We start from the raw sequence: 25,334 nt of genomic DNA, 5'->3' as shown, positions 1-25,334 counted from the left end.
AGCAACTTATCGGGTAAAATAGTTTTACACCGACTTTGCACCGACTATGCATTTGTTGCCAAAAATATAAGGAGACCTCATTTTAGTTTTGGAATTCTTTCGCCAAAACATATCTTAGAATTCATGAAGAATGACGCCGGAAAAATCAGATTCGCGAAACTTTCATTTCGCCGCGAATTTCCATCTTCTACATATAGCAAGAAAGGTGAGAAAATTTACAAGAACTCCTCCATTTCTCTCCCAAACCCGCGAGCTCCATTGAAGAGGAAGGAAGAAGAGTTTTTCTTCATCTCTTGCTTGATCGTTGATTAATCAGTTGCTGCTTCAAGGTTTCGAGGTATAGTCGCTAATCCTTACCTCTGATCGCTTTTTCCATAGCTTTTCTGTAGAGTTTTCTGAGCGGATAGTTTATGGGTTTTTGCAAAACTATCCTGAATCTTTCATTTCTGATTCTAAACCTCTTCTATATGTGCCCAAGATCACTTCTGCCGGATTAGATTTTCCGTTATGTCGCCGGAATTCCGCCGGAATCAATTTTAGCCTTAAATACCCATTTTTGGAGTTTTTGAGGTAAAGCTTCAACCTTTAGGCTAAAAACTATCGCCTTAGCTTAGTGCTAGTAGGATTAGTTGTCATAAACGTCGTTGGTGACGTCCCTGCAAAATTTTATTTTTGGGATTTCAGTTTTGAAATTTCTAAGTTAAAAATCATGACCAAAATACCCCTGCGACAGTTTTTGATCCGATAATTTTTCCGAGTTCAGAATACCCTTAGTTACGGCTTATGAAAGCATAGGAACCAAGTTTGATCGAAGAAAAATCGAGCCCCATAATTACCTAAAGTGGCCGAGCCCTATTAAGGGGGAGGAGGAAAATTTCCTTTTCCGAAAACTTGTCTTTCGCGCTAGATTATCGTACCTTAGAGTATAGATTACTTCGAGTAACCTTAGTAAGTATCGATAGCTTAGTTTTCGATAGATTCTAATAGTATTTCTGTGGTTTTGCTCTAAAGGTGATTTTGAGGAATTCCCAGAGGAGCAAGGCTTTGATTGTGAACAAGTGTTAGGAGATCGTCCTGGAGAATCTACAGGTGAGGGCTTCTCACTGAATCTCTAGTTAATGCTTAGGGTCGATGTTTCGACATTGTTTACTGTTTATGCACTGGAAATTGTGTGTGATTGGAAAATGTTTTCTGAGGCTTCGGCTGACAATGTAGATGATGCATCTACTGAATGTTTTTGATGAGTGAATGACATGCTAAGTGCTAATTGGGTAATTTAGGATGTGTGGTGCATGCCTTATATGCTAGGTGCTATGTGGTTATTGCTTAAGATATTGACATATGACATGTTGATTGATTATGATGAGTTAATTCTGCTTTTGCACTATAATCTGAGTTTCTGAACGGTGAGAAAAGCGGGCAGGTCATGCCGATTTTATTTTGAGAGTTTTGAGAAAGCTTGAAAGGACGAATGAGATTCGGGCCTTGTTGTGGTGTTGTATGGATCGAGACATTCTCTGGAGTCATTTGGGGATTAGGAGATCCCGAGAACTTATAGGATTCGCGATAAGACTAAAAGGATAATTATTTTGTAAAGAAAACTCATAAGACATTAAACAACCTCTAAATCTTTAAGTAATGGTAATAATCTCGGAAGGAAGCTTTGGATGCAAATCATAATTTTGGAAAACGAGAAGTGTCGTCGGATCCCAGCATTGAGAAAGTGGAGGGGCTTCGAGTATGTAGATGTTGTGGCGCTGTTGGAGCAGCGGTTGTTGTTGGGTGTATCTTCGACTTTGCGGCGCGAATCCGTATGTCCAAACCCGACGGGTTGGGCCGATTCGGCAATAATTGTTGACACGCGCGAATCCGTATATTCAATCCGATGGATTGGATCGATTCGGCGGTAGTCACTCAGGCACGCGTGAATCCGTATGTTCAATCCGAGGGATTGGATCGATTCAGCGATAACCTTTCGACTCGCGTGAATCCGTATGTTCAATCCGAGGGATTGGATCGATTCAGCGACAACTTTTCGACACGCGCGAATCTGTATATTCAATCCGATGGATTGGATCGATTCGGCGGTAGTCACTCAGGCACGCGTGAGTCCGTATGTTCAATCCGATGGATTGGATCGATTCAGCGATTGCCATTTTACCTCGCGTGAATCCGTATGTTCAATCCGAGGGATTGGATCGATTCAGCGATAACCTTTCGACTCGCGCGGATCCGTATGTTCAATCCGATGGATTGGATCGATTCGGCGATAGTCATTGGACACGCGCAATGTCCGTATGTTCGACTCTTTTGAGTGAACCGACTTGGCGTTGTCATTTGTTGCGTGTGCGAGTCCGTATGTTCAACCGAAGGGGTTGGATCGACTCGACATGCCTAATTGTGGGAGTTGCGTGTACGAGTCCGTATATTCAACCCAAGGGGTTGGATCGACTTGACATGCCTAATTGTTGGGCTATCCTGGGGATAAGTCCGGGAGACCGGTAGTTTCCGAGTATGTGATACTCTTTGCTTGTTGAGCAGTTGTGACCATCGGATTGAGATGAGTCGGATGATCCGGAGATCATCATGAGTTACTATGTTGATGTGAAGAAGTGTCTTTTCTCGCAGAATCGACTTTACCTTAGGGTAAGCTTTTAGAGACTTTAATTTACCTAGAACACGTGGCGACGTGTCGAGTGAGAGTCGGAGACGTTGTTTGACTAATCATCCTGCATTCATGCATACTGATTTAGTTGTCGAGTGTGATTGTTATTTGGTAATCCTATTTGGAACATGTTAATTGTTATTATTGCTGTTAAGTTCATTATGGAAAATGCAACCCTAGGATGTTATCCCTAGCTATAAGCCTAAGTGGCTATTCTCTTATCTATATTTATTGGTGCTATTATTTATGTAATTCTTTGGAGTTGACCCTCGCGTCTTCTGTGTGTGCTTTGGCGGACAAACGCCCTTTGTCAGATGTCTTTGGCGGACTGGTTCACGACGGTTCACCCTTCGGGGGAAACTAGAGTTGGGATGCTGGAACAGGAGCGCATCGCGATAGCGAGCGGAGGACGGATGGTGTACTTAGACTAGATCGTTCTGAATTCAGGTTCGGGCGACGATCATGCTAGCATGTAGGTTTTAGTGCTGGTGTGAGCTCCTCGAGATGGGATTAGTGTAGGAGTAGAGTCTTAGCTCTAAACGTCATTTGTTTTCTTTGGGGACAGGGTAGTTTCCCACCTATAGCTTTTTGTGTGGTTTCTTTACGGGAATCACAGAGAGTTGGTTGGACTTAGGAGGTCTTGCTACAGGCCGATGGGCCAGCTTATTCTCAGTTTTGAGGGATGGTGTTGCGGACACTTGACCTTTCTTTTGGATTAGACCTTTTGCCTACGGGCGTTCTTTCCTACTACTTTCCGTCACTGGAGGTTACTCGTGACGAGGTTGGGTACCTACAGCGGGGGTTGTAAATATATATTGGATAATAGTTTTATTGCTTTTCGCATTTGGGTTTTATTTAATTCAGTTTTGTCTTAGTTATTATTAAAAAAAAAATATATTCACGTTTTTCCGCATTAAGTTTACTTTCGGTTACTAAAGTGACGCCACCGAAATCGGGGTGTTACAAAAGCAATGGCAAATAACACACAAATGAATTTAAAATGAATGATGTTTCATTCACACCTCTCTTTGAGGTGGAGAGAGGTAGAATGAGGTGATGATAGAGTGTTTAAAAAATGAGATGTGTATATATCATTATTGATTTAAAATTAAAACCCTAACATATGGCGTCTAACGCATTAGAAACACATTTATTTCTAGTAAAGTTCCACACTACAAGTCTTTCCAAAAACAAAAAAAAATCAAAAAAATTCACATGCACTACAAGAAAAAGTGGTTTTAGCGAGGATTACCGAACCATCGGTAGTAAAGCACTTTATAGACAGCTCCATCAGAAAATGTTCTTTTTGAACAAAAAAATTATCGGTGGATTGTTTGAAAATTTAAGCTTGAAACTTAACGACAACGTAACTACATCTGTCGATAAGTAATTAAATGCATTCATTTTTAAAAAATAATTGCAAATATCTCTTTAACGAATTTTAAAATAAAACCTTAATATAAGGTGCCTAATACATGAGATACAAAACAAATAAAATTCTAGTTGCAAGCATTTGCCAGAGTTGTATAATGAAGAAATAGTTTTCCAGCGAAAAAACAATATAACAACTTCATGTTGATTGTCAAATAAAAAGTTGACAGTAATTGACTCATTTTTCAATTTCTCATAGATAGTTAATCTTGGCCTTGATTTTGGTTTGAGGCTTCCAATTCGCCATTTGATGGTATCTGAAAGCAACAAGTTAAACATTTAAGAGGCATTATCACATAATAGAACACTACACATAATATTTTTTCATTTATTTTTAAAATAAATAAAAATTATAGCATATTATACTTAAATTTTCTATGGGAAGTAGTATGACCATAACAAAAGACAATGCACAAGCACAATAATTTAAAAATTCAAATTTAATCTTTGTCAGAAAACATTTGTACCTGAAATTGAAGACTTGTTATTGTAGTTCTTAATACGGTATCTCCTACTATCAATTTCAGCTCCTTCACAAAATCGTCACGGGAAATTTGCTTGGCCTGAAGCAGAATAACATGATATATTAGAGACATTTCACCAATGAAGACAGGCATGAAAAAATGAAATCTATTGAAAATACCTTGTATAGCTCATAATGCGCTCTAATAAGACTCATATCACTAGAAGGAACTCTGAATATGTTAATCATGCACAAAGTCTCCCTACAAGTTGTGCACCAACATTTGAATATGTTAATCATGCAACCAACCTCACACATAAAACACTAGAGGAAAAAATAATAATTAGTAAAGTAATGATGACTTAAATAGATGCATTCTTTAAGGATGAGAAACATTAGGTGTGTCCAGTAACATAAACAAATGTCTATATAATCATATCCTTAAAAACTGGCAACAAATATATTTTCCGGTTCCGCCCATAACTTCTTACACAAAGCAAAAGTATATCAAGCTAGGAACTTTTGAATTTTTGTGAAAAAAAAAACCACATCATCTTTTATCATAAAGAGAAATTAAAATTTGAAGAAAATATATTTAAAATACTAGGTAAAAATGTGAAAGCATTCTTAGATGAAAGAAATAGCGAAAAAAATCGTACTAACATTGCCTTTGAAATCCTGGAAAAATAGAAAATGCAAATTTCATCAAGTAACTTACATTTTCCACTGACGAGGATGACTGTAACTTGTCACCGAAACTATGACTAGTTGAATTGGCCACAGAAGAATTGGCACCGTAAACATTGTTCTTTCCCACAATTCCATAAAAATGGCCTGTAAAACCAAGCATCACGTTTTACTATACATATTAGCAGCATGAGTGATCACTAGTAGTGTCATAGAACCATAGCTAGTGAAATATAATTATCAATCTGTTGAAGGTAAGAGAGCTCAATCACAAGGAGATAAAATTTTATGGATGAAATTCGGTTTCTTACCAAAATATTTTAGAATTTTTTTTATCCAAATAGAGACAATGAATATTAATCAAAAACTAGTTTTTATTTGATAAACTCAGTCAGTACTAATTAGATAATACCAAAATGTAGAACTTATTTACCTTAGGAAAAGTCATGTTAATAACAAACACAAAAATAAAATATGAAAATAAACTAAAGAAACAATGTATATTACCTTCAAAATCCCTAGAGGCCTTGAAACTAACAATAAATTCTGGATAGATGTGAGTATTTATGTTCATACTCCATACTATATAGTATCTTGGGCATTGGATGCTATCCACCCCATTGTCATATTCAGGGCTACTGGGTTGAAATTGATTAATGTCAGGATGAAGAAGCTCCATGTTCCCCATTATGACACGACAAAGGACTAAGTGTCGAACACCATTTTTATCAATATCACAATGACGTGCACTGTAAATATGAAAAAAAAATTAATTATTTTATTAGTATGTAAAGATGTTAAAGATCGACAAAACTAATTCATGTTCTACAGCGCTTTAAAAAAAACGTTTGACAGTACGGTCCATGATACAGCGCTTATGAAGCGTTGTAAAATTGAAAAAATAAGCGCTGTAAAATACAATTTCTTGCGTAGTGATCATATAAAAACTAACCTGGCATAAGGGCAAGTAACATCTGCAAGAAGAACACCGACGCCATATATGCATTTGGTTGTAGATAGCGCACAATGTCCAAGTCCACACATCACCATTTTAGATAATTCTTGTTCAGAAAAAGGAAGCCAAGCATATCGAATATTAGCATCTCCATGAAATTCTTTTGTGATTTTAGCTTGTGTCTGAAATAGCTCAAACCGGGCTTGCAATGATGCACCAGAGTAGTGGTATGTGTTAATTATCTCAAAATTGGTACTACCAAAACTATTCATTCCATTAAGGAACAACTCTTGTACAAAATCCAAATCCAATTTCTCGTGTACAGATTCACTGTGAGCATCTAAACCTAAATCACTGTGGCCAACATATTCTTCATCCTGAGTAGAAAGTACTTCCGGGAAAAAGCAACCATGTGTCTCATCAATGAAAGCAATGGGTCGTTGAAAACCATTTTTCAAGTCCATCTCACACATGTGTAAAAAATCTAGCATAAGATCATGACCATTTAACTGTATTTCCACTATTACCTTATTTGTTTCCAGATTATTCGTAACCAAGTCAACAACACTTTTAGGATAGGCAATCCATTCACCCTTATTATAGAACATCACACGTTGAGGTCTTCCTCTCTTTTTATAGCTCAAATAAAACCTAAGAAATGATTGCCCACTGTAAAACTCAACAATTGTCATTTTGCTTTCATAACTCATTTTGTTGACAATGTTGCTAGTAGGTGATGCAAATGATGGTTCTTGACATATCATTGGTTGCGAAGCTCCGTTTAGATGTGAAACACAATGAGTAGCTTATTGCTTTTGCATCAACGTAATTCTAGCTTCCATTTCTGCATAATAGATGAGTATTTATAAGTGCAATCAAATATAAAATATTAGATGCAGTAGTCAAATAGAACACTAGATCTTGAGCATGCTTAAAGACATTATGGCAGTGATAGTGAAAATAATGAGATCAAGAATATTTGGTAGAGAATGTTTAAAACTTTTGAGAGCATAAAACTAATATATAGGATCATGTACAGTTAAAATTGACCTAATAGATGGTGAGAAAGAAACTATAAGAAATTGTTTCTGAATGATAGCTCAAGTGGTAAGAGCTAGGGGACATATGAGTTGGGTCGGGAGGTCTAGGGATCAATCCTTGGAAGGCACAATTTATCTTTCCAATGTACCAAAAAAAAACTAGAAGAAATCACCCCCTAGGTGTTACCTATTCTTTTATTCATTTTGGCTTTCCAAAAAAATTAGTGAGAAGTTAATCAATAAGAGAAATTTATGTATCACAGAGCAGGTAATGTATACGTAAAAGGCATGCACATATAAAATACTATAAAATTATCATCTCCATGTGATTTGAAAAATTATACTGTCTAACTTATAATCTATACAAAAGAAGTACTAAAAAAATCCAAGGCGTATGGTAAATTTAACTTAAATTCCTTAAACATAAACAATTTCAATGAGGAGAAGATGAAGAATACCATGAAAGTTACTAGGACAAGAAGAACGCTTCTAAACCCGTGCAAAACAGTATGTGCGTTAGTTCAAGGTCTTGAAATCTTATAATATATAAAGCCCGTCCACCAAAGTGGGTCTCATTGCTACATAATTTCCACATTATTGCATTCTATTGGTGGTTGTCATTGAATTTCTAAATGACATTGTCTGATTGGTCCACATTATTTAATTTTCATTGGTCGAATTTAATGAATCAATAAATCAATAATTAAATAAATCAATAAATTAATCAATCCATTAATTAATTAATTAACTAATCATATGGAAATAACAGCCTGTTGGAAACGAATGAATTCAAAAGTTGACAGTCAAAGTTTTAGCATAAATATTTTCCTTAATTTCATTCACCATAAATGTTCTCCTTAATTTCATTAAGATACCAGCTGTTTTTTCTTTTTTATTTTTCCACACAGTTTCATTTAGTTACACGTTAAATCACCCTGGATTGCTCCTGAAATTAACTAATGTTTTACTTTCATGTATTTTCCAAATCTGTGGTCATATTGCTCCTTAATTAGCCCCAAATCTGATTCATCTTTTCGAAATCATTAAATAAATTTAAAGTTGACATTCAAAGTTTTTCCATAAATATTTTCCTTAATTTCAAATACCATAAATGTTGATACCTTCTGGGTATTTTCAAGTCAAAGCGGATAATAACATTATTAAAATACCAGTTGTTTTTCCTTTTTAATTTTTTCACACGGTTTCATTTATTTCTTGAATTTTATTAGTTACACGTTTAATCACCCTGGATTGCACCTGAAATTAACTAATGTTAATTAACCGTTACAATATCTTAATAATATATAAAGCTCATCCACCAAAGTGGGTCACATTGCTACATAATTTCCACATGTTTGCATTCTATTGGTGGTTGCCATTGAATTTCCAAATGGCATCGTTTGATTGGTCCACATTGTTTAATTTTCATTGGTCGAATTTAATGAATCAATAAATCAATAATTAAATAAATTAATCAATCCATTAATTAATTAATTAATAAATCATATGGAAATAACAACCTGTTGGAAACGATTGAATTCAAAAGTTGACAGTCAAAGTTTTAGCATAAATATTTTCCTTAATTTCATTCGCCATAAATGTTCTCCTTAATTTCATTAAGATACCAGCTATTTTTTCTTTTTTATTTTGCCACACGGTTTCATTTAGTTACACGTTTAATCACCCTGGATTGCTCCTGAAATTAACTAATGTTTTAATTTAATGTATTTTCCAAATCTGTGGTCATATTGCTCCTTAATTAGCCTCAAATCTGATTCATCTTTTCGAAATCACTGAATAAATTTAAAGTTGACATTCAAAGTTTTTCCATAAATATTTTTCTTAATTTCAAATACTATAAATGTTGATATCTTCAGAGTATTTTCAAGTCAAAGCGGTTAAAACCATTATTAAAATACCAGATGTTTTTTCTTTTTAATTTTTCCACACGGTTTCATTTATTTCTTGAATTTTATTAGTTACACGTTTAATCACCCTGGATTGCTCCTGAAATTAACTAATGTTTTACTTTCATGTATTTTTCAAATCTGTGGTCATATTGCTCCTTAATTAGCCCCAAATCTGATTCATCTTTTCGAAATCATTAAATAAATTTAAAGTTGACATTCAAAGTTTTTCCATAAATATTTTCCTTAATTTCAAATACCATAAATGTTGATACCTTATGAGTATTTTCAAGTCAAAGCGATTAATAACATTATTAAAATACCAACTGTTTTTCCTTTTTAATTTTTTCACACGGTTTCATTTATTTCTTGAATTTTATTAGCTACACGTTTAATCACCCTCGATTGCACCTGAAATTAACTAATGTTAATTAACCGTTACAATATCTTAATAATATATAAAGCTCATCCACCAAAGTGGGTCACATTGCTACATAATTTCCACATGTTTGCATTCTATTGGTGGTTGCCATTGAATTTCCAAATGGCATCGTTTGATTGGTCCACATTGTTTAATTTTCATTGGTCGAATTTTATGAATCAATAAATCAATAATTAAATAAATTAATAAATTAATCAATCCATTAATTAATTAATTAATAAATCATATGGAAATAACAGTTGGAAACGATTGAATTCAAAAGTTGACAGTCAAAGTTTTAGCATAAATATTTTCCTTAATTTCATTCGCCATATATGTTCTCCTTAATTTCATTAAGATACCAGCTGTTTTTCTTTTTTATTTTGCCACACAGTTTCATTTAGTTACACGTTTAATCACCCTGGATTGCTCTAAATTAACTAATGTTTTACTTTAATGTATTTTCTAAATCTGTGGTCATATTGCTCCTTAATTAGCCTCAAATCTGATTCATCTTTTTAAAATCACTGAATAAATTTAAAGTTGACATTCAAAGTTTTTCCATAAATATTTTCCTTAATTTCAAATACCATAAATGTTGATATCTTCAGAGTATTTTCAAGTCAAAGCGGTTAAAACCATTATTAAAATACCAGCTGTTTTTCCTTTTTAATTTTTCCACACGGTTTCATTTATTTCTTGAATTTTATTAGTTACACGTTTAATCACCCTGCATTGCTCCTGAAATTAACTAATGTTAATTAACCATTACAATATGAAAAAGGAAAAATGAATCATCATTAAGTAATAATTCAATGATTAGAAATTTTCAAGGAAAAAAGAATCATCATTGCTCCTGAAATTAATCAACGTTTTGAATTAATAATAACGTGTACCGTTTAACTTCAAAACTAATTTATTCATTGAATTTTATTACTTACCCGAAGAATTAACTAATTTAGACTTGAAAACTAATTTTCAAATTCAGACTTGAAAACTAATTTATTCATTGAATTTTATTACTTACACGAAGAGTCTACAAAAAATCTCCATCAAAAATTCAAATTTAAATTTTTCATTTTAAAAAATCCCGCCTTTCTCATGCTATATAAATCCACATGCTCTTAACATTTCAAACACCATAAAAATACATTCCCCGTACTATTCTTTTTTTTCCTTCATTATATTTGTTTTGATCATGGAGATGCAGAACTTTGTTGTTCTACATCATATGGGCAAGGTCTATTCTTTACCTTTTTTTTATGAAATGATATTATATATTTTGTATTGTCTGCGATATAATTAAAGTTTTCGTTTTAATTTGCAGGACTTTGGTTTGGTTAGTGAATATGATGTCATGAGGCTTAAACTTCATACTGCTAGGACATGGTACATTGTTGACCCTCTAGGAAAAACCTTAGTGTTGAAGTACGAAGTTCATGATGGTTTTGCTGCAATAACCGATGGATGGGCTGGCCCCCGTTCATTTTATAATTTCAATAATAATTGTTGGTTTCTTTTTTGTCAAATAAGAAAAGTCACATTTAATATCTCTATTTATACTGAAACTTTAGGCGAGATTAAGTACCACGGTTGGTCTGTTGTCACAAATCCTAAAAATATTATTTTTCTTTGTTCTTTAGTTCCTTTTACTGACAATAGAGACATTCCTTCTATATCAAAAACTGGTAGCGGTAAAACTTCCTGAAATTGTTGTCAAACTTTCGGCTTATGAGGCTTCGGGAGTCCAGTTCGTAAGTTCAAATCTCCCTTTCAATATTTATCGCCTCTCTATGTTTTTATTTTAAAGATTTCGTCCTTTTGATTGTTGGTTGACTAATAATGATAATCCATTATTTATAACGGGCCTTTCCATCCACCATTGCTCCATTCCTCTTGGAATTTGGGTCAGCCCCGATTATATTGCGCACACAAATTCGCAAAGATGTTTACTGCAATCTTGTGTCAACCAAAAGCGGTGAAATCAGACTTGGAGCTGATTGGAAGGATTTTTGTTACCTCATGCACGTCCGTGAAGGCGACTTTTGTTGTTTTAATTTTTCAAATATTATGTACCGAACCATTGGTTTGAAAGTTTACAATGGTAGTCACATTGTTTAGGTTTTGTATGAGATAATCATCTTTTATTCCTTACTATGCATGTACAATTTTCGAGTCTTATTATTGTAATATTTTTTTTCGTGCATCTTAATAATAGAAGTTTCTTTTTTTGCCCACATTGATGACTTTTGTTTAGTCATATTGATGACTTAAAAATGAGTTAAAAAAAAAGACTTAAAAAAATTAAATCAATAATATATGCTTTCTCTCTTCCTAATAAAAAGTGAGCAAATCAGTTTTGGATAACAACGAGATGCGCCAAAGTTGAACTGAAGCAGGAAGAAGAAAATAAAGGGCAATGGCTGGCATCACCAGCGTCCAATTCATTCTCTTATACACCACCACACAGTGGCGGATCCAGGACCCCAGGGTCAGGGGGTTCAAAAAATTTAAATAAACACATCGGTAAAAATCACAATATTGAATTCCACTTAGTCTTCAAAATCACAATCTTGAGCTACAAACTACAAAGTATGTCATAACAAATGGATTTCACAATATCAAATGATCAAACTGCAGTCTCAAAGGGAGGGTGAGGTGGGGGTGTTCAAACTGCAGTCTCACTGCGATTACCACCATTTCATGAGAGTTGAGAGATATGTAGGTACATGGTAGCTAAGCCACTTTTGCCTCAATTATTGTATAATAACACCACATAAAAAAACATTAAGCAAACTAAAGCATGCTGGTTCAACAGGTTTAACTTTGGAAGCATTTTAAATCACAGACATCACGGCAAACTAGACTAAGAGAGTTCATTTTAATCTTCACCAACTCAGGAACTCTTCACCTGTAGTAATTATGAGTGCAACCAAAGAATTCATGTATGAGGAAATCATTGAAAGCCAAAAATTATGTTAAAAATGAATACAGGTGCAGATTTAAGCCACCACAATAGATGATATTATCAATTCAATTCAATCTAGATCCTATAATATGACACAGACACATTTGCTCTGCTTTGCTACACTTGCTACTTCAATGCTGGTTGCAGATTTTAAATGGCACTCTAGAAGAAACCCATAAAAATTCTAATTGATTGTGCCTCAGCGAAAAATCCCAATCCAATCCACTATCCCCACAGCAGCAACACAAACTAATAAAAACCCTCCTTCAATACACCCACCACATAGTACCAGGTGTGTACTACGAACAACAAAAGCATAGGAAAAGTAGTAGTCACAAAAAGCAGGATGTTGGCAGCAGCATTCCCCTACTGATAGAGCCACAATGCACACATTAATTTAGAAACTTCACAGAACAGACATGATTCAAATAGGCATAGTGCAGTAGCTTCAAAGAAATCACAGAAGAGCTTAAGCAGAGTTAATTGTTCCTTGTTAAAGAGCTAGCAATGGAGAAGAACCTATAATTTCCTTCTTTTTGTGATATAAAGACTTCAATATTTCCAATAAAAATGTCAATTAAGCATTTGTAGTTGTAGACTCCCACTGTGCATCACACTCAATGTCGAGGGTTACTACAAAATTATTACCAGCCTAATGATAAACTTTGTAGAAACATGGAAGAGAATAATTGAATAAGTTTAGGGATAGGAGAAGAGAAAGGAAATCAATTTAGGGAAATCAAGCTTGAGAAAGGAGAAGAGAAAGAAAGGAAATCAATTAGGGAAATCAAGCTTGAGAAAAGAGAAGAGAAAGGAAATCAGTTTTGCCATTTAGGGTTAGGGAAATCAGTCATACCTTTAGTATGTAGAACCGCAGAGCCAGAGGGAGTGGGACGGCTGGACTGGTCTGGTGGTGCGGCGGCCGGCGTGGTGGTGGCCGGTGGTGGTGCGCGTTGATGACGGCCAGACCTAGGTGAGAGTGCTTGTGGTGTATCGTGTGAGAGAAATCAGAGAATGAGAGTGAAGGGCGTGAGAGAGAGAGAGGAGTTGGGGTCAGGGTGCAAATCCAAATTCTCAGGGGGTTCAAAAAAAATATTATAGGGGGGTAAGTGAGAATTGTTTTCTTTTCAGGGGGTTCAATTGAACCCCCTGGGCTGGCTGTGGGTCCGCCCCTGCCACCACACCCTCACCTTCGTCACCTTCACCTTCATCTCTCTTCTCTTCCTCTGATTCCAATCTCTTCGGTCACTTCCCCTTCTCTCACAATCCCTATTCTATCAAATTCGACCCTCTTACCATTCCCCCACACGCAATCGTCACCTCCCGGTACGGTGACGACGACCCTCGCCCTTCCAGCGATAACCCGTGCGCAAGGCCTAGGCTAACTCCGACGACGAACAAGCTCTGGACATATTTCTATGGGTCTCTCCGTACGGCTGAGTTCGTTCGTGCTTAACGATGATTGCTTTTTACCTTTGAAATTGAAATAGCTCAGCTGCCATGAGGCTCATTAATGAGAAGCACAATGTAGATATTTCATTATATATTATTGAATATATATTATTGTTCTTTTCATTATTTTTTACTCTTCTAAATCATGTAATGAGACCAATGGACATCTAAACGGTAAAAATATAATAAGTGTTGGTTTTTTTACTGAATATATACTATTTTTCTTTCATTATTCTTCACTCTTCTAGATCTTGAAAAGGGAATGAAGTTGAACACACTAAATTTATTAGTGTAACTAATTTTTTGGCAAGTCAATCTTTTGAAAACAAAATGGAATTAAAAGTTGTACAAAACTCGGTGCTATGTTAATGGTAAAGGTTGTTATCATTAACAATTATTTTAATTTGTTCTGAAAAAATTTGTTTTGTAGATTTAAGGGCAAGACCCAAAGGGTGAGCGGGTACTAGATGTTTATACAAAAAAAAAAAAGGTGGGCAAGACCCTTTGTAATTGTAAATTTTTTGAACGTAGAATTGAGACTTATATCATCATTTTAAACTCTGGAATGAACAAAAAAAAATTAAATGTCAACTCATTGAATATAGTCAACTACTCTCACTTATCTCGGGGAATTTGTTAACTACTACCTAATATAACATAGGATCAATTTTGAGCATTTTAATATAAATTCATATTTTATTTCATAAGTTTAAAAGTAAATATGTATATAAAAATACAAAATTTTGATACTAAGAATTTATGATATGCGGATTAGAATAAATTAACATATATCGTCAATATTTTTTATATTTAAGTTATATTGTAAAAACTTCTTACGGGGAGGAACATTTTGCATGAAAATAATTTCAAGTTGAAACTAATAGAAAATGTTTTAGTATAATTTTATTACTTTTATAGAACTACTTTAATTTAATTGTCAAAATTGAGATTTAACGGGGAAGAACATTTATATCAAAATATTTCCAAGTTGAAAATAACAAACAATAAATTTTGATATAATTTTAGAATTTTTTTCATAAGTTTAAACGTAAATATATATATAAAAATATGAAATTTTGTCAGGAATCAGAATAAATGAACATATATAACTTATATTTATTTATGTTTAAGTTACATATTAAAAAAAACTCATACGGGAGGAACATTTTGCATTAAAATTCTTTCAAGTTAAAACTAATAGAAAATGTTTTGTTTTAATTTTAGTACCTTTCCCATAGTTTTTAAATTAGTTAAGAGTAGATATACATAAGCATTATAATTTGATTGTGAATATAAGACTCCCACGAGGAATTGTAGAAAATATTTATTAATTATATAGTAAAAAGCTCCTACATGAGAAACATTTTACATGAAAATGATTTCCAGTTGAAACTAATTGAAAATGTTTTATTATAATTTCAGTACTTTTCTCATACTTTTTAAATGATTTAAGATTAAATATACAAACACATTTTAATTTGATTGTGAATATAGAGCTCTCACGGGGAATTAAATTGTGGCAGCTAATAATACAAGCGTTTCAATTGGAAAATAATAACAACTACTTTTTCCATACTTTTGAAATAATCTTAAGAGTAGATTTATAAATACATTGAAAATAGGGATTCCACGGGAAAGAACGTTTACATTAATATATTTCCAAGTAAAAATAATAAAAAAAAATTAATGTAATTTTTTTTCTTCATAAGTTTAGAAATAAATATATAAAAAATATGAAGTTTTGATCTAAATATTAGTCACACGAGAGAGAGAGAGAGAGAGAGAGAGAGAGAGAGAGAGAGAGAGAGAGAGAGAGAGAGAGAGAGAGAGAGAGAGAGAGAGAGAGAGAGAGAGAGAGAGAGAGAGAGAGAGAGAGAGAGAGAGAGAGAGAGAGAGAGAGAGAGAGAGAGAGAGAGAGAGAGAGAGAGAGAGAGAAGAGAGAGAGAGAGAGAGAGAGAGAGAGAGAGAGAGAGAGAGAGAGAGAAGAGAGATTGAAAATATATAGTCTATATTTGTTGATGTTTAGCTTACATATCAAAAAGTTGATACCATGAAGAACATTTAGCATGAAAATACCTTCAATATCTTCAAGATGAAACTAATAGAAAATGTTTTAATATAATTTTTAACCTTTTTTCTAGACTTTTTAAATATTTTTAGGAGTAGATATACAAAAGCATTGCAATTTGATTGTGAATATAGAATCTGGTGGGGAAGAACGTTTACATTAAAATATTTTCAATTAAAAAATAAGAAAAGAACAAATTTTATTATAATTTTACGGGTTAAGTGGGAGAGGTCCAGAGATCACTTCCTGGATGGTGCAATTTATCAGTCCGATGTACCAAAAAATATCACATCTTTTATATGTTATAAATTGTGTAGAATTATTTAGATATGGAAAAAACGAAATAAAAAAAATAAAAATCATGCAATTTATTATATATTCAATTTTTATATCATAATCATCTTAATTAAACATAGAATTATATATGTGTTTATTTATCATTTATATAAAAAATAATGAATATATTAAAAACAAATTTTAATATATTCAGAATTATACGTCGTGCTTTGCACGAGTTCCTGACTTTACGAACAAAATGAAAGACCCGCAATTCTTTCAAGATAGAGCAATATTGTTGCACCAGAACATGAATATTTGAGCTTCGACTCTACCTTTCGATATGATGAGAATTCTGAAATCCGAGGTGATGGGTTAACACATAATTTTTGAACGATACTAAAAGTTCAGGAACCCCAAACCATAAACTATTATTGAAAGTTGGTACTTAAATCACGGTTTTGAGAAATATAGACCAAGCAGCAGGTTTATGCAATGAAACCAGGTTAATTGTGGATGAACTTGGTGAACGTGTTATTGGTGCAACTGTTATCACGAGAACATATGCTAATGAAAAACTGTACATTTCAATAATGGACTTGGTTCTTTCTGATTCCAAATTTGCAATTAAATTTAGAAGAAGACAGTTTCAAACTGTAGTATAGAAGGAATTTAATTGAAATGTGAAGACTGGTTCATTCAGATTCCAAATTTGTCATTAACAAAAGTCAAGGACAAACATTGTCTCAGGTTAGACTCTTCCTTTCGAGGCCCGTCTTCACTCATGGTCAGTTATATGTAGCTCTCCCAAGGGTTTCTCAAGAACTGGTCTTAAACTTTGTATATTGGATGAGTCGAGCAAACAACAGACAACTACTTTAAATATAGTGTTTAAGGGGGGTTTTTGGAAATGTTTGACTATACAACACAATTTCATTTATTTATTCCATTTTTTCTTCATATATTATTAAACGGTTGACTTATACACGATTAACTTATTTATAATTTAAAAATTACATATATAAAAAAATTAATTTATCTATTAAAAAATTTCAACATAAAATTTCGTGCAGCGCACGAGTTATCTCACTAGTTGTAGTAATTAGTTTTAGGCATTGGGAAACATTTTCGTTTTAATATAGGCATATAGAGTTGATTTTAAAATAAATACCCACATGATTACAGTTCCATTTTTCAAAAAATTAAGATATTTATTTACTTATTAGTATTTTAACATACATAGCTATATTCCCAAAAAATTGGACATATATATATATATTTTTTGAAAGCTGAAAGGATATTTCCAATTCAATAGTGAAAGGGTCTAGGGAACAACCTCTCCCTAGTGAGGACATCACTCAGACAATCTGATTAGATGACCCAAGTTACAACAATACCACCAACACAGTGAGGAACCCATTACTTAATAGTACCAACACGGTCTTATGTACCATATAAATGGTCAATAGCTACGTTAATACAACCCTTATTACTCATTGTTAACTCCTATATCCTCAACATGTAACTCTGTCATCTCGACAGTTTCATCAACACAAATCCACAACGGATCCTCGCGGTTGCAACCAGTCTTTGCTAAGATGTTTGCCTCCACATTCCCTTCTCTGAAGATATGTTTAACTTCAACACAGTTCACCTCTTCCATCAAGAAGTCTATGTGGTTTAGCTCATTTATAAGCCTCCACGGCCTCCTTTCCCTTGTAGCAATCCAGCCCACTGCGACTGTGGAGTCGCTTTCAATGATGATGTTCCTAAAGAGAAATTCCTGGCAGAAGAGTAGAGCATTCAAAATCGCCCTTATCTCTGCTTCGAAAGCCCATCCATGACCGGCTTTGAGGGAGAAGAAGCCTAAGATCCTCTTGTTTTCGTTCCACAGAATCCCTCCCACTCCACTTGGGCCCGGGTTCCCTTTGGAAGCTCCATCGACATTGTATTTAAGTAGTCCTAATGATGGCGGTGACCAGGACCAAGCTCTAGGAGGTTTTGTCTTTGCAGCCAATCTGATGTCTCCAATGTTCTGTATAATGTGAAAAGAGTCGAACGGGCAGTCACTCCACAAGCTCTTTACCCACCATGATAGTTTAAGCATATGATCATCCCACACTTCATTGGAGTTCCAATCCTTTCCCCTGAAGATTTTTGCATTTCTGGCGTTCCATATTGACCAAACCAGAGCTAGTGGAATTAATTCCCAGATTTTGTGATCGGTTTTGTGTACCAAATTTGGCCATTCTTGAGCCATCTCAACCAGAGAACGTGGCATAGACCAGCATACACCTTCCCTTTCAAGAATCTTCTATTTCATAGTTATTCTTTGATGTCAATTAACCGTTCAACTAGGGTTAGCAGATATGAACCCTATCACCTTACTTCCGTGAATCGTCTTCTTCTACCTATCTCTGTGCTATCCTAGCAATAGCCTGCTCTGCTTCTTCCTTCCTGTATCACCATGGTTGGATTTTCACATACACCTGGAAGCTATACCATTCGAAAGTTCGCCTATTCCCCTGCACGATTCAATCCTCCATAGTTCATCTATCTCTATGACCTACGCGCGTGCAATCCTCCATAGTTCGTCTATCTCTATGACCTACGCCCTATTTCAAAATCCAGCTGTGGATTCTGCTTTCCAGGATGTGTGCCTAAACTCTAGATCACAAAGCCATCTCTTCATACTTCTTTACAGGTTGGTTGATTTGATACACTCCCAATACTATTGAATTTCCTATTCTCTATTCTATGTTCTATATATTACCTAAATACATAGCCTTTTAGTGCTTATAAATTGAACCCATTGTTGCTTGGTTCTTCATCCATTGTCTGTTCATCCAGATTCGATGACTCTCTGTCACTCTTTGCAAGTAGGATTGTTCTGGATTTGGGGGATTTGATTTTTCCAGCTCTGTCACTTTCGCTCATTCTGGTAAGGGACCTTTTGATTTCACCTTCTTTGTTATGTATTCTGTCTTCACCGCCATTTATACCTATTTTCCTAATTAATATGCTTTCAATCAATTTTTTTCTTGCTAATTCGCCAAACGAGGCAGATATTTACTTGAATCTGAGTGGTGTAGTCAATGGTTTCAGCTGTTATGTTATGCTCCATGCTGTTTGTGGGAGTTGACCAAATTGTTTTGACCCTGAATCCCTAATGAAAATGTACACAAATGTGTTGGCCAAGTGCTAGGGAAAATTTAATGTTTTCAGAAATAGCAGAGATCGTTGAAGGGATTTAATCTTTGTTTGGTAGAGAAGATTGTCATGTTAGGATCTATCTTTTTAAGTTAAATTGATGGAGCATCCTATGACATAAAGAAACACAATTATATTATGGACTGGTGGGGTTATTTAACCTGTAGCTTGATTTGATTTTGGTGGCTTGATGTTAGTGAGGGGTCATTGATATAATTCTACTTGAGTTGCATTATTCTCAAGCTTTTATTTGCTATAAATAAAATGGATCTTTTTTCTTCTGATTTTTTTTTCTTTCTTTCTTCTGCTTTCTCAAAAGTTACTACTTGGTGGAGTTACTGTCATTCTTCAACATGTATATGAAACCTTATGTATCATAGCAAATGCTCAATGTTCTTTAAAAAAAGCAACAATCTTTTTGTGTTGGCCTTTTTCTCTAGATATTGTTTGATTTCCCCAATGTCTTATTCTGCAAATGGTCCATTGCTTTTACTTGACTGTTTCTGCTCTGAACATTGTTCGTTCCTTTTACAGGAATTAGTACAACTCAGTTTGAAAGTAAAGATCAATTTTGGTGAAATTCTTCAACATTAGGCATTTAGAGTGACCTGCAACAATTTTTCTGTCAGTTTGCATCCTATAAGTAACCTGCAATCTCAAACTAAGAGAGTTTAGAATTTTTTAGATCAATATGAATTTCAGCGAGATTTGCGGGTCAGGGCTACGAGTATCACTGACTAGCTTGGCGCAGGGTGTTTTTAGTGTTGTCCTCTTAGAAGTTCTAGAGTTTTTCTGCATTTATTATAAAATTTGGTCCCACATATCTGCTCTGATGCTCTGATGGATTGATTGAAATTAGAATTTAGAAAAGAGTGGGGGTTTGTATTTTTGAGATATTGCAAGTAAGAAGCTTTGGAAGTTTTCATCTTATTTCTTGCTTGGGTTGTGAATAGTACTAGGAGCTGTTTGGGGCTCATGTTAATGGAACATGTCATGAATTCCCACTTTTGATTGTATGCAAACTGATGTTGTGAATATTACATAAGTTCCACACAATCCTTTTTTTAAACCTAAACTAAAGTCAAAGCGTTGGCCTTTATTTTTGGTCCATTTGGGATTTTGGGAATCATTACTATGATGAATTTTTTAGAAGTGTTCTTTATTTCAGGTTCATTTGCCATTTGACATTCAATATGTCATTTGGAACAAATGTGGGGGACATTGTTGTGTGGGAGGTCGGTTCAAGGGTGTGATTGATCTCCAGGAAGTTCAAATTTTGGGATCTAAGTGCATGTTCAATGCCTTTTCAGGTGAGATTACTGACAAGAAGATCTGAAACTGCTTTTCCAATCTGTTTCTCTTCCAAAGGATTGCACATATGATACAGCCAATACTCATGTAATTACTTTTTTTCCTTAGAGAGATAGATAGAATAGCTTATGGCTTTCTCTTTTTATTTTTTTTCTATTAACCTTTTTGTCTTAAATTTCCGGAGTTTGTGATGTAGCTTTGAATTATCAATAGACTGTGTTATAATTTGACAGTGAGTCAGTGAAATCATTGCTTACAAGGATGTCTATCAGTTCGTGTGTTAGCTTTGTAGAATGTCTTGATTTAGGAAAGCGGTTTCAATTTGTTTCCTTCAAGACAAATTGGGAGAAAAGCTAATAATTCTGCACATCTGATATCCCAATTGCTTTAGAAATCCAGGACAAAAGAATCCCAGGAATTAGTAACTGATTTCTGTATTAAAAGGCATATATATATGAGTGGAACATTAAAATTTGGGCAAAATTACACTGGCTTCTTGAGATTTATCATTATTGCACTGATTTTCCAAACAAAAAAAAGACATATGAGAGGTAAGGAAGATGTACTACTCTCACAATTGTTAAACATTTGCACATTCCTTACGGTCAAACATTTCACCTATCTTAAAACTAATTGCACTTATGAGTGGAATATTAGAATATGCCCTGTCCCCTTTTTTTACAGTAAAGACGGGTTTTTGTGAAGAGAGCTTTTGTAGCTCCAAAGGAGTTTCCAAAAAACAATTTCCGAACAGTAGGAGGATAAATTTGCAATGTAGTTTAATTAGGATTAGGAGATGTCTCATCTTGACTTTGGTAGCATTTGAAAAATTACTAACTCATTAGACTAAAACTTTGCCACTTAGTTTACATATGTTGGGTCATTTTATGCCTTGTGTTCTTTTAACCCATCTTGTCTTGAGTAAAAGTTACTTATGATTTGGTTATGTTGTTTACTCTCCTATAAAGCAACGAAATATATATATATATATATAGTTTTCTGATTAGTTTTGCTAACATGAAGCATTGAGGTATTATAATTGGCAGGGTCATACATGAAAATACATTTGGATTTAAAATACTGGGGAAAATATTTGCATATTAATTGTACAATTTTGAATATAGAAGATGTATCATATGAGAATGATGTTTTTATGTGAGAACATGAGAATAAATCATGACCATCAGATCTAATCATGAACGGTCAAGATTAAAACAATTTAATGATCACATGACAACTTACAAATGTATTGTGCTTGATCTGATCTGTTGAGTTTCTCCCAATATGGCAGATATATATGGGTTGTGCATCCAATTCCATTAGTAGTTTTTTTAGTTGTGTGAAATATTTAATTTGCTTATTTACGAATTAAACATTTAGAAGAACGGTCATGCATTCCTATAATTCATTGTCCTATTGTGTTTGTTTGATCCGGTCAAATTTCTTAGCAAACTGTTGGAAGGCTCTTCTTTAGCAAACTGTTGAAACGATGTTATAAGGGTTATGCCTACTAATGTAATTGTACCTACTGGTCATGTATTATCACTTGAACTAATGAAAGATCTTGTAATTGTTCTTTAATCATTTTGTGTTTTCTTGATTTTGCTTTCAGCTTTTGATTATTTTTTCCTTTGTTGATACAAGTTTGTTCTTTAAGTGGAGGAAAATCAAATGATCTGACTCCATCTTTTAAAGTTGAAATGCATTGCCCATTTGTAATATACTGTTTTCTAATTAACCGAATGGAAGAATAATGATATTTTACTTTGTTTTATTTGCATATAAGTTTCAATGTGATGGATTCATATTGATTTACTATTATTTCAAGAGGGTTGCTCTCAAATTTCTAGCACTCAGCAATCTCATGTTGAGGTAGTCTTTCATTCTTCCTCTGAGTGATTTTTTCTGCACTGCATAGATAATCAACTATTCAAACTAACATTAGATTATAGATTTACATTTTCATATCAGTATATTGGATGTCTTCATCTAAAAATTTCATGAAATAGAAATACGCAACCCAAAAATTATCATCTAATGCTTACTTAAGAGTTTCCTTATAATTAGATTCACCTTCTTTAAAAAGAAGAAATGAAATTTACAATTTACTATTCAATTGTTTAGTATTGATCACTAGGTTGCTTGAAGGGGCTGAATGTGATCACAAAAGTGCTCTCAATTTTCTTGCTCATCATTTATAACAAAATATGATTTCTCCCTTCTCTTCTAATTTATTTGCACATCCTGGTTCATTATTGTGGCTCCATATAACACCCAGTTATATTTACATACATTTGCTAAGTAAATTAACTTGTCTCATTTCTAAATATTGAGTTGTACAAAAATGATTCCTGGGATGCATTGATTAATCTCACACACAGCATTTCAAGTTTATAGTATAGTCTTTCAAAGACGATTTTTCATTTATGACTCGAGATACTGCATCTGCAAATAAACAATATTGCACTTTCCTCCGCTTAGAAGAAGTGTATGTTCTATTATATTCCTACAATATTGTGACTGTTTCACTTGATTAAGATCATCAACATGCAATTTTGTACAATATCTGTTTCTATGGGATCACCTATTGATACAATTCATAATGAGGAGAGTAGAGGTGCATCGAATGTTAGATGGCAGCATCCTACTTCAGGCATTTTAAAAGTTAATTTTGACGCTGCTTGTATGGATGAGAGGGGTGTTGGTTATGGTTTTGTTGCCAGGGATGAAGATGGTTCTCTTCTGGTAGCAGCATCCTATTATGCAGGTCCCTCTCTGGATCCCCTTGTAGCAGAGGCAGCTTGTATGAAATGGTCAATGGAATTGTGCAGGATGTTGGGTTTCCAATCTCTAGTGTTAGAGACTGATTGTCTACTGCTACATCAGATATGGACAGCAAGAACATTACCCAAATCCTATGCTGGCTCAATCATGGAGGATTGCAGGATGTTGGCTTCTGGTTTTCTGTTTAACTATGTGTCATGTAAAACGTCAATGTAATCCGGATGCAGATTGTATGTCTAAATTAGCTTATAGTATGCAAAATAATATGTGGATTGAGGATGGTCCTCTTGGTCTAAACTGTCTTAGCTGCAGAATTATGTATTCCTACTGTTATTAATTAATGAAATCTTCTGTTGTAATAAAAAAAATATTATCATGCCTTCATCAACTTATTGTCCTTCATGGAGCATCATGTTTGATTCATCTATTTGTATGCATAGTGTATATAACAAAGGCGCCAGGAAATTTTGTGTTCACAATACAGGGCCCTTGGGTATTCATTAAATGAATGAACCAAAAATGTTTTTTTTTGCTTATATATGTGACTGGAGGGTGTATAAATGAAGCTTTTTTTTTGCAGTGGATGTGTTTCTCTGCACAAATAATGGTGTAGGACTGCCATATATTTTAATTAACTGACATTGGTTTCAATAAAAGTACACGAATTTTGAGCTATTCAACAACGTATGCTCAATTAGTTGTTTATAAAATTCAAGTCAGAAAACCAAATAAAATCACGTATTAAGGCCCCGTGCATCGCACGGGTCTTAATCCTAGTATGATACCATAGTAGCCTTACCCTTTTGCATGTGAGGAAGAGATGATTCCCAGTTTCCAAACTGTCGCTACAGCTCTCACATAGTCCCTCATTCGCGCCTAGCACTCTTCTCTTTATAAGGTTTTGTTTTGAAGCAATTTTGTTATGGCATGCTTGCCAGAAGAGAAGACTTACCTTTGGGGGGACTACCTTTCTAGCTTGCTCTGAAACTGTGAATTCTGCCTCATGATGCAGATTTTCTTCAACCCACTTACACAACTCTTTCACTGTGAAGAGTCCATTTGGGTTCAGACACCAAATCAGCGAATCATGTTCCCTAGCAGATGGGTAAATTGCATTAATGAATGATTCAAATTCATCATACAACTCTTTTTCCCAGTCAAAAAATTGTCGTCTGAAATTAAGGTCCCATCTCCAAGAGCCCCTCAGGAACAGACCCATCTCTGCAATTGTCCTGTTCTTCTGTGTGCTCATTGCGTATAGCCGGGGAAAGCTCTGCCATAGGGGCCTTATGCTAGCCCACGAGTCTAGCCAGAACCGTGTATTCTCACCATTTCCCACCTTGCATAACACATGCTCCTTCCACCCCTTAGCTAGCATAGAGTCCTCTTTCAGCACCCCAATGATGTCTCTCATGATTTCAGACCAATTTCTTCCCTCTTCCATTGCTAGGTGTAACAATAGGTCTCTATTATTCAATTCATATTTCGCTGAGATAACTCTCCTCCACAGACTCTTTGGCTCTGTACCATATTTCCAAGCCCACTTGATTAGTAAGGCCCTATTTTTCCATCCAATGTAGCCCAAGTCCAAACCACCCAATGCTTTGGCTCTGCATATTAGTTCCCATGGTATCCACGTTACTTTTCTCTCTGTATATTTTTTCGACCTCCCCAATTATGCTCACCGGTGCACGAA

At 34.4% G+C, this 25,334-nt stretch overlaps 2 protein-coding genes across 4 annotated transcripts; one reads left to right on the top strand and one right to left on the bottom strand.

The window, feature by feature from the left end:
* Nucleotides 1-4,299: 4,299 nt before the first annotated feature.
* LOC130744895 (inactive poly [ADP-ribose] polymerase RCD1-like) lies at nt 4,300-6,965 on the bottom strand. The gene is made up of 5 exons (XM_057597055.1): nt 6,199-6,965; nt 5,754-5,995; nt 5,278-5,393; nt 4,564-4,659; nt 4,300-4,353 (listed from the first exon to the last, which is right to left on the bottom strand). Exons 1-5 carry the CDS (start codon nt 6,963-6,965, stop codon nt 4,300-4,302), a joined length of 1,275 nt encoding a protein of 424 aa, XP_057453038.1.
* Nucleotides 6,966-18,692: 11,727 nt separating this feature from the next.
* LOC130746712 (uncharacterized) lies at nt 18,693-21,116 on the top strand. 3 transcript variants are annotated; one of them, XM_057599419.1, is made up of 3 exons: nt 18,693-19,037; nt 19,184-19,274; nt 20,854-21,116. In XM_057599419.1, exons 1-3 carry the CDS (start codon nt 18,895-18,897, stop codon nt 20,923-20,925), a joined length of 306 nt encoding a protein of 101 aa, XP_057455402.1. In that variant the 5' UTR covers nt 18,693-18,894; the 3' UTR covers nt 20,926-21,116. The 3 variants fall into 3 exon arrangements, with proteins under 3 accessions (XP_057455402.1, XP_057455401.1, XP_057455400.1); XM_057599418.1 differs by having other exon boundaries at nt 20,712-21,116; XM_057599417.1 differs by having other exon boundaries at nt 20,694-21,116.
* The last annotated feature ends 4,218 nt before the right edge of the window (nt 21,117-25,334 follow it).

Source organism: Lotus japonicus, chromosome 3 (assembly GCF_012489685.1).
Source record: "Lotus japonicus ecotype B-129 chromosome 3, LjGifu_v1.2".
NCBI classification, from domain to species: Eukaryota; Viridiplantae; Streptophyta; class Magnoliopsida; order Fabales; family Fabaceae; genus Lotus; species Lotus japonicus.
Note: the sequence above shows the minus strand (reverse complement) of the source record. Positions and strands in the feature narration are given on the sequence as shown.

Excerpts from the sequence above, each read along its gene's own strand:
- LOC130744895 (XM_057597055.1), bottom strand. The coding sequence starts at position 6,965 with ATGATATGTCAAGAACCATCATTTGCATCACCTACTAGCAACATTGTC. Across the intron at positions 5,996-6,198 it reads GTTACTTGCCCTTATGCCAG|TGCACGTCATTGTGATATTG; the intron begins GTTAGTTTTTAT and ends TCATATTTACAG. Across the intron at positions 4,354-4,563 it reads TAACAAGTCTTCAATTTCAG|ATACCATCAAATGGCGAATT; the intron begins GTACAAATGTTT and ends TGTTGCTTTCAG.
- LOC130746712 (XM_057599417.1), top strand. The coding sequence starts at position 18,895 with ATGACCTACGCGCGTGCAATCCTCCATAGTTCGTCTATCTCTATGACC. Across the intron at positions 19,038-19,183 it reads CTCTTCATACTTCTTTACAG|ATTCGATGACTCTCTGTCAC; the intron begins GTTGGTTGATTT and ends CTGTTCATCCAG. Across the intron at positions 19,275-20,693 it reads TGTCACTTTCGCTCATTCTG|AAGTGTTCTTTATTTCAGGT; the intron begins GTAAGGGACCTT and ends TGAATTTTTTAG.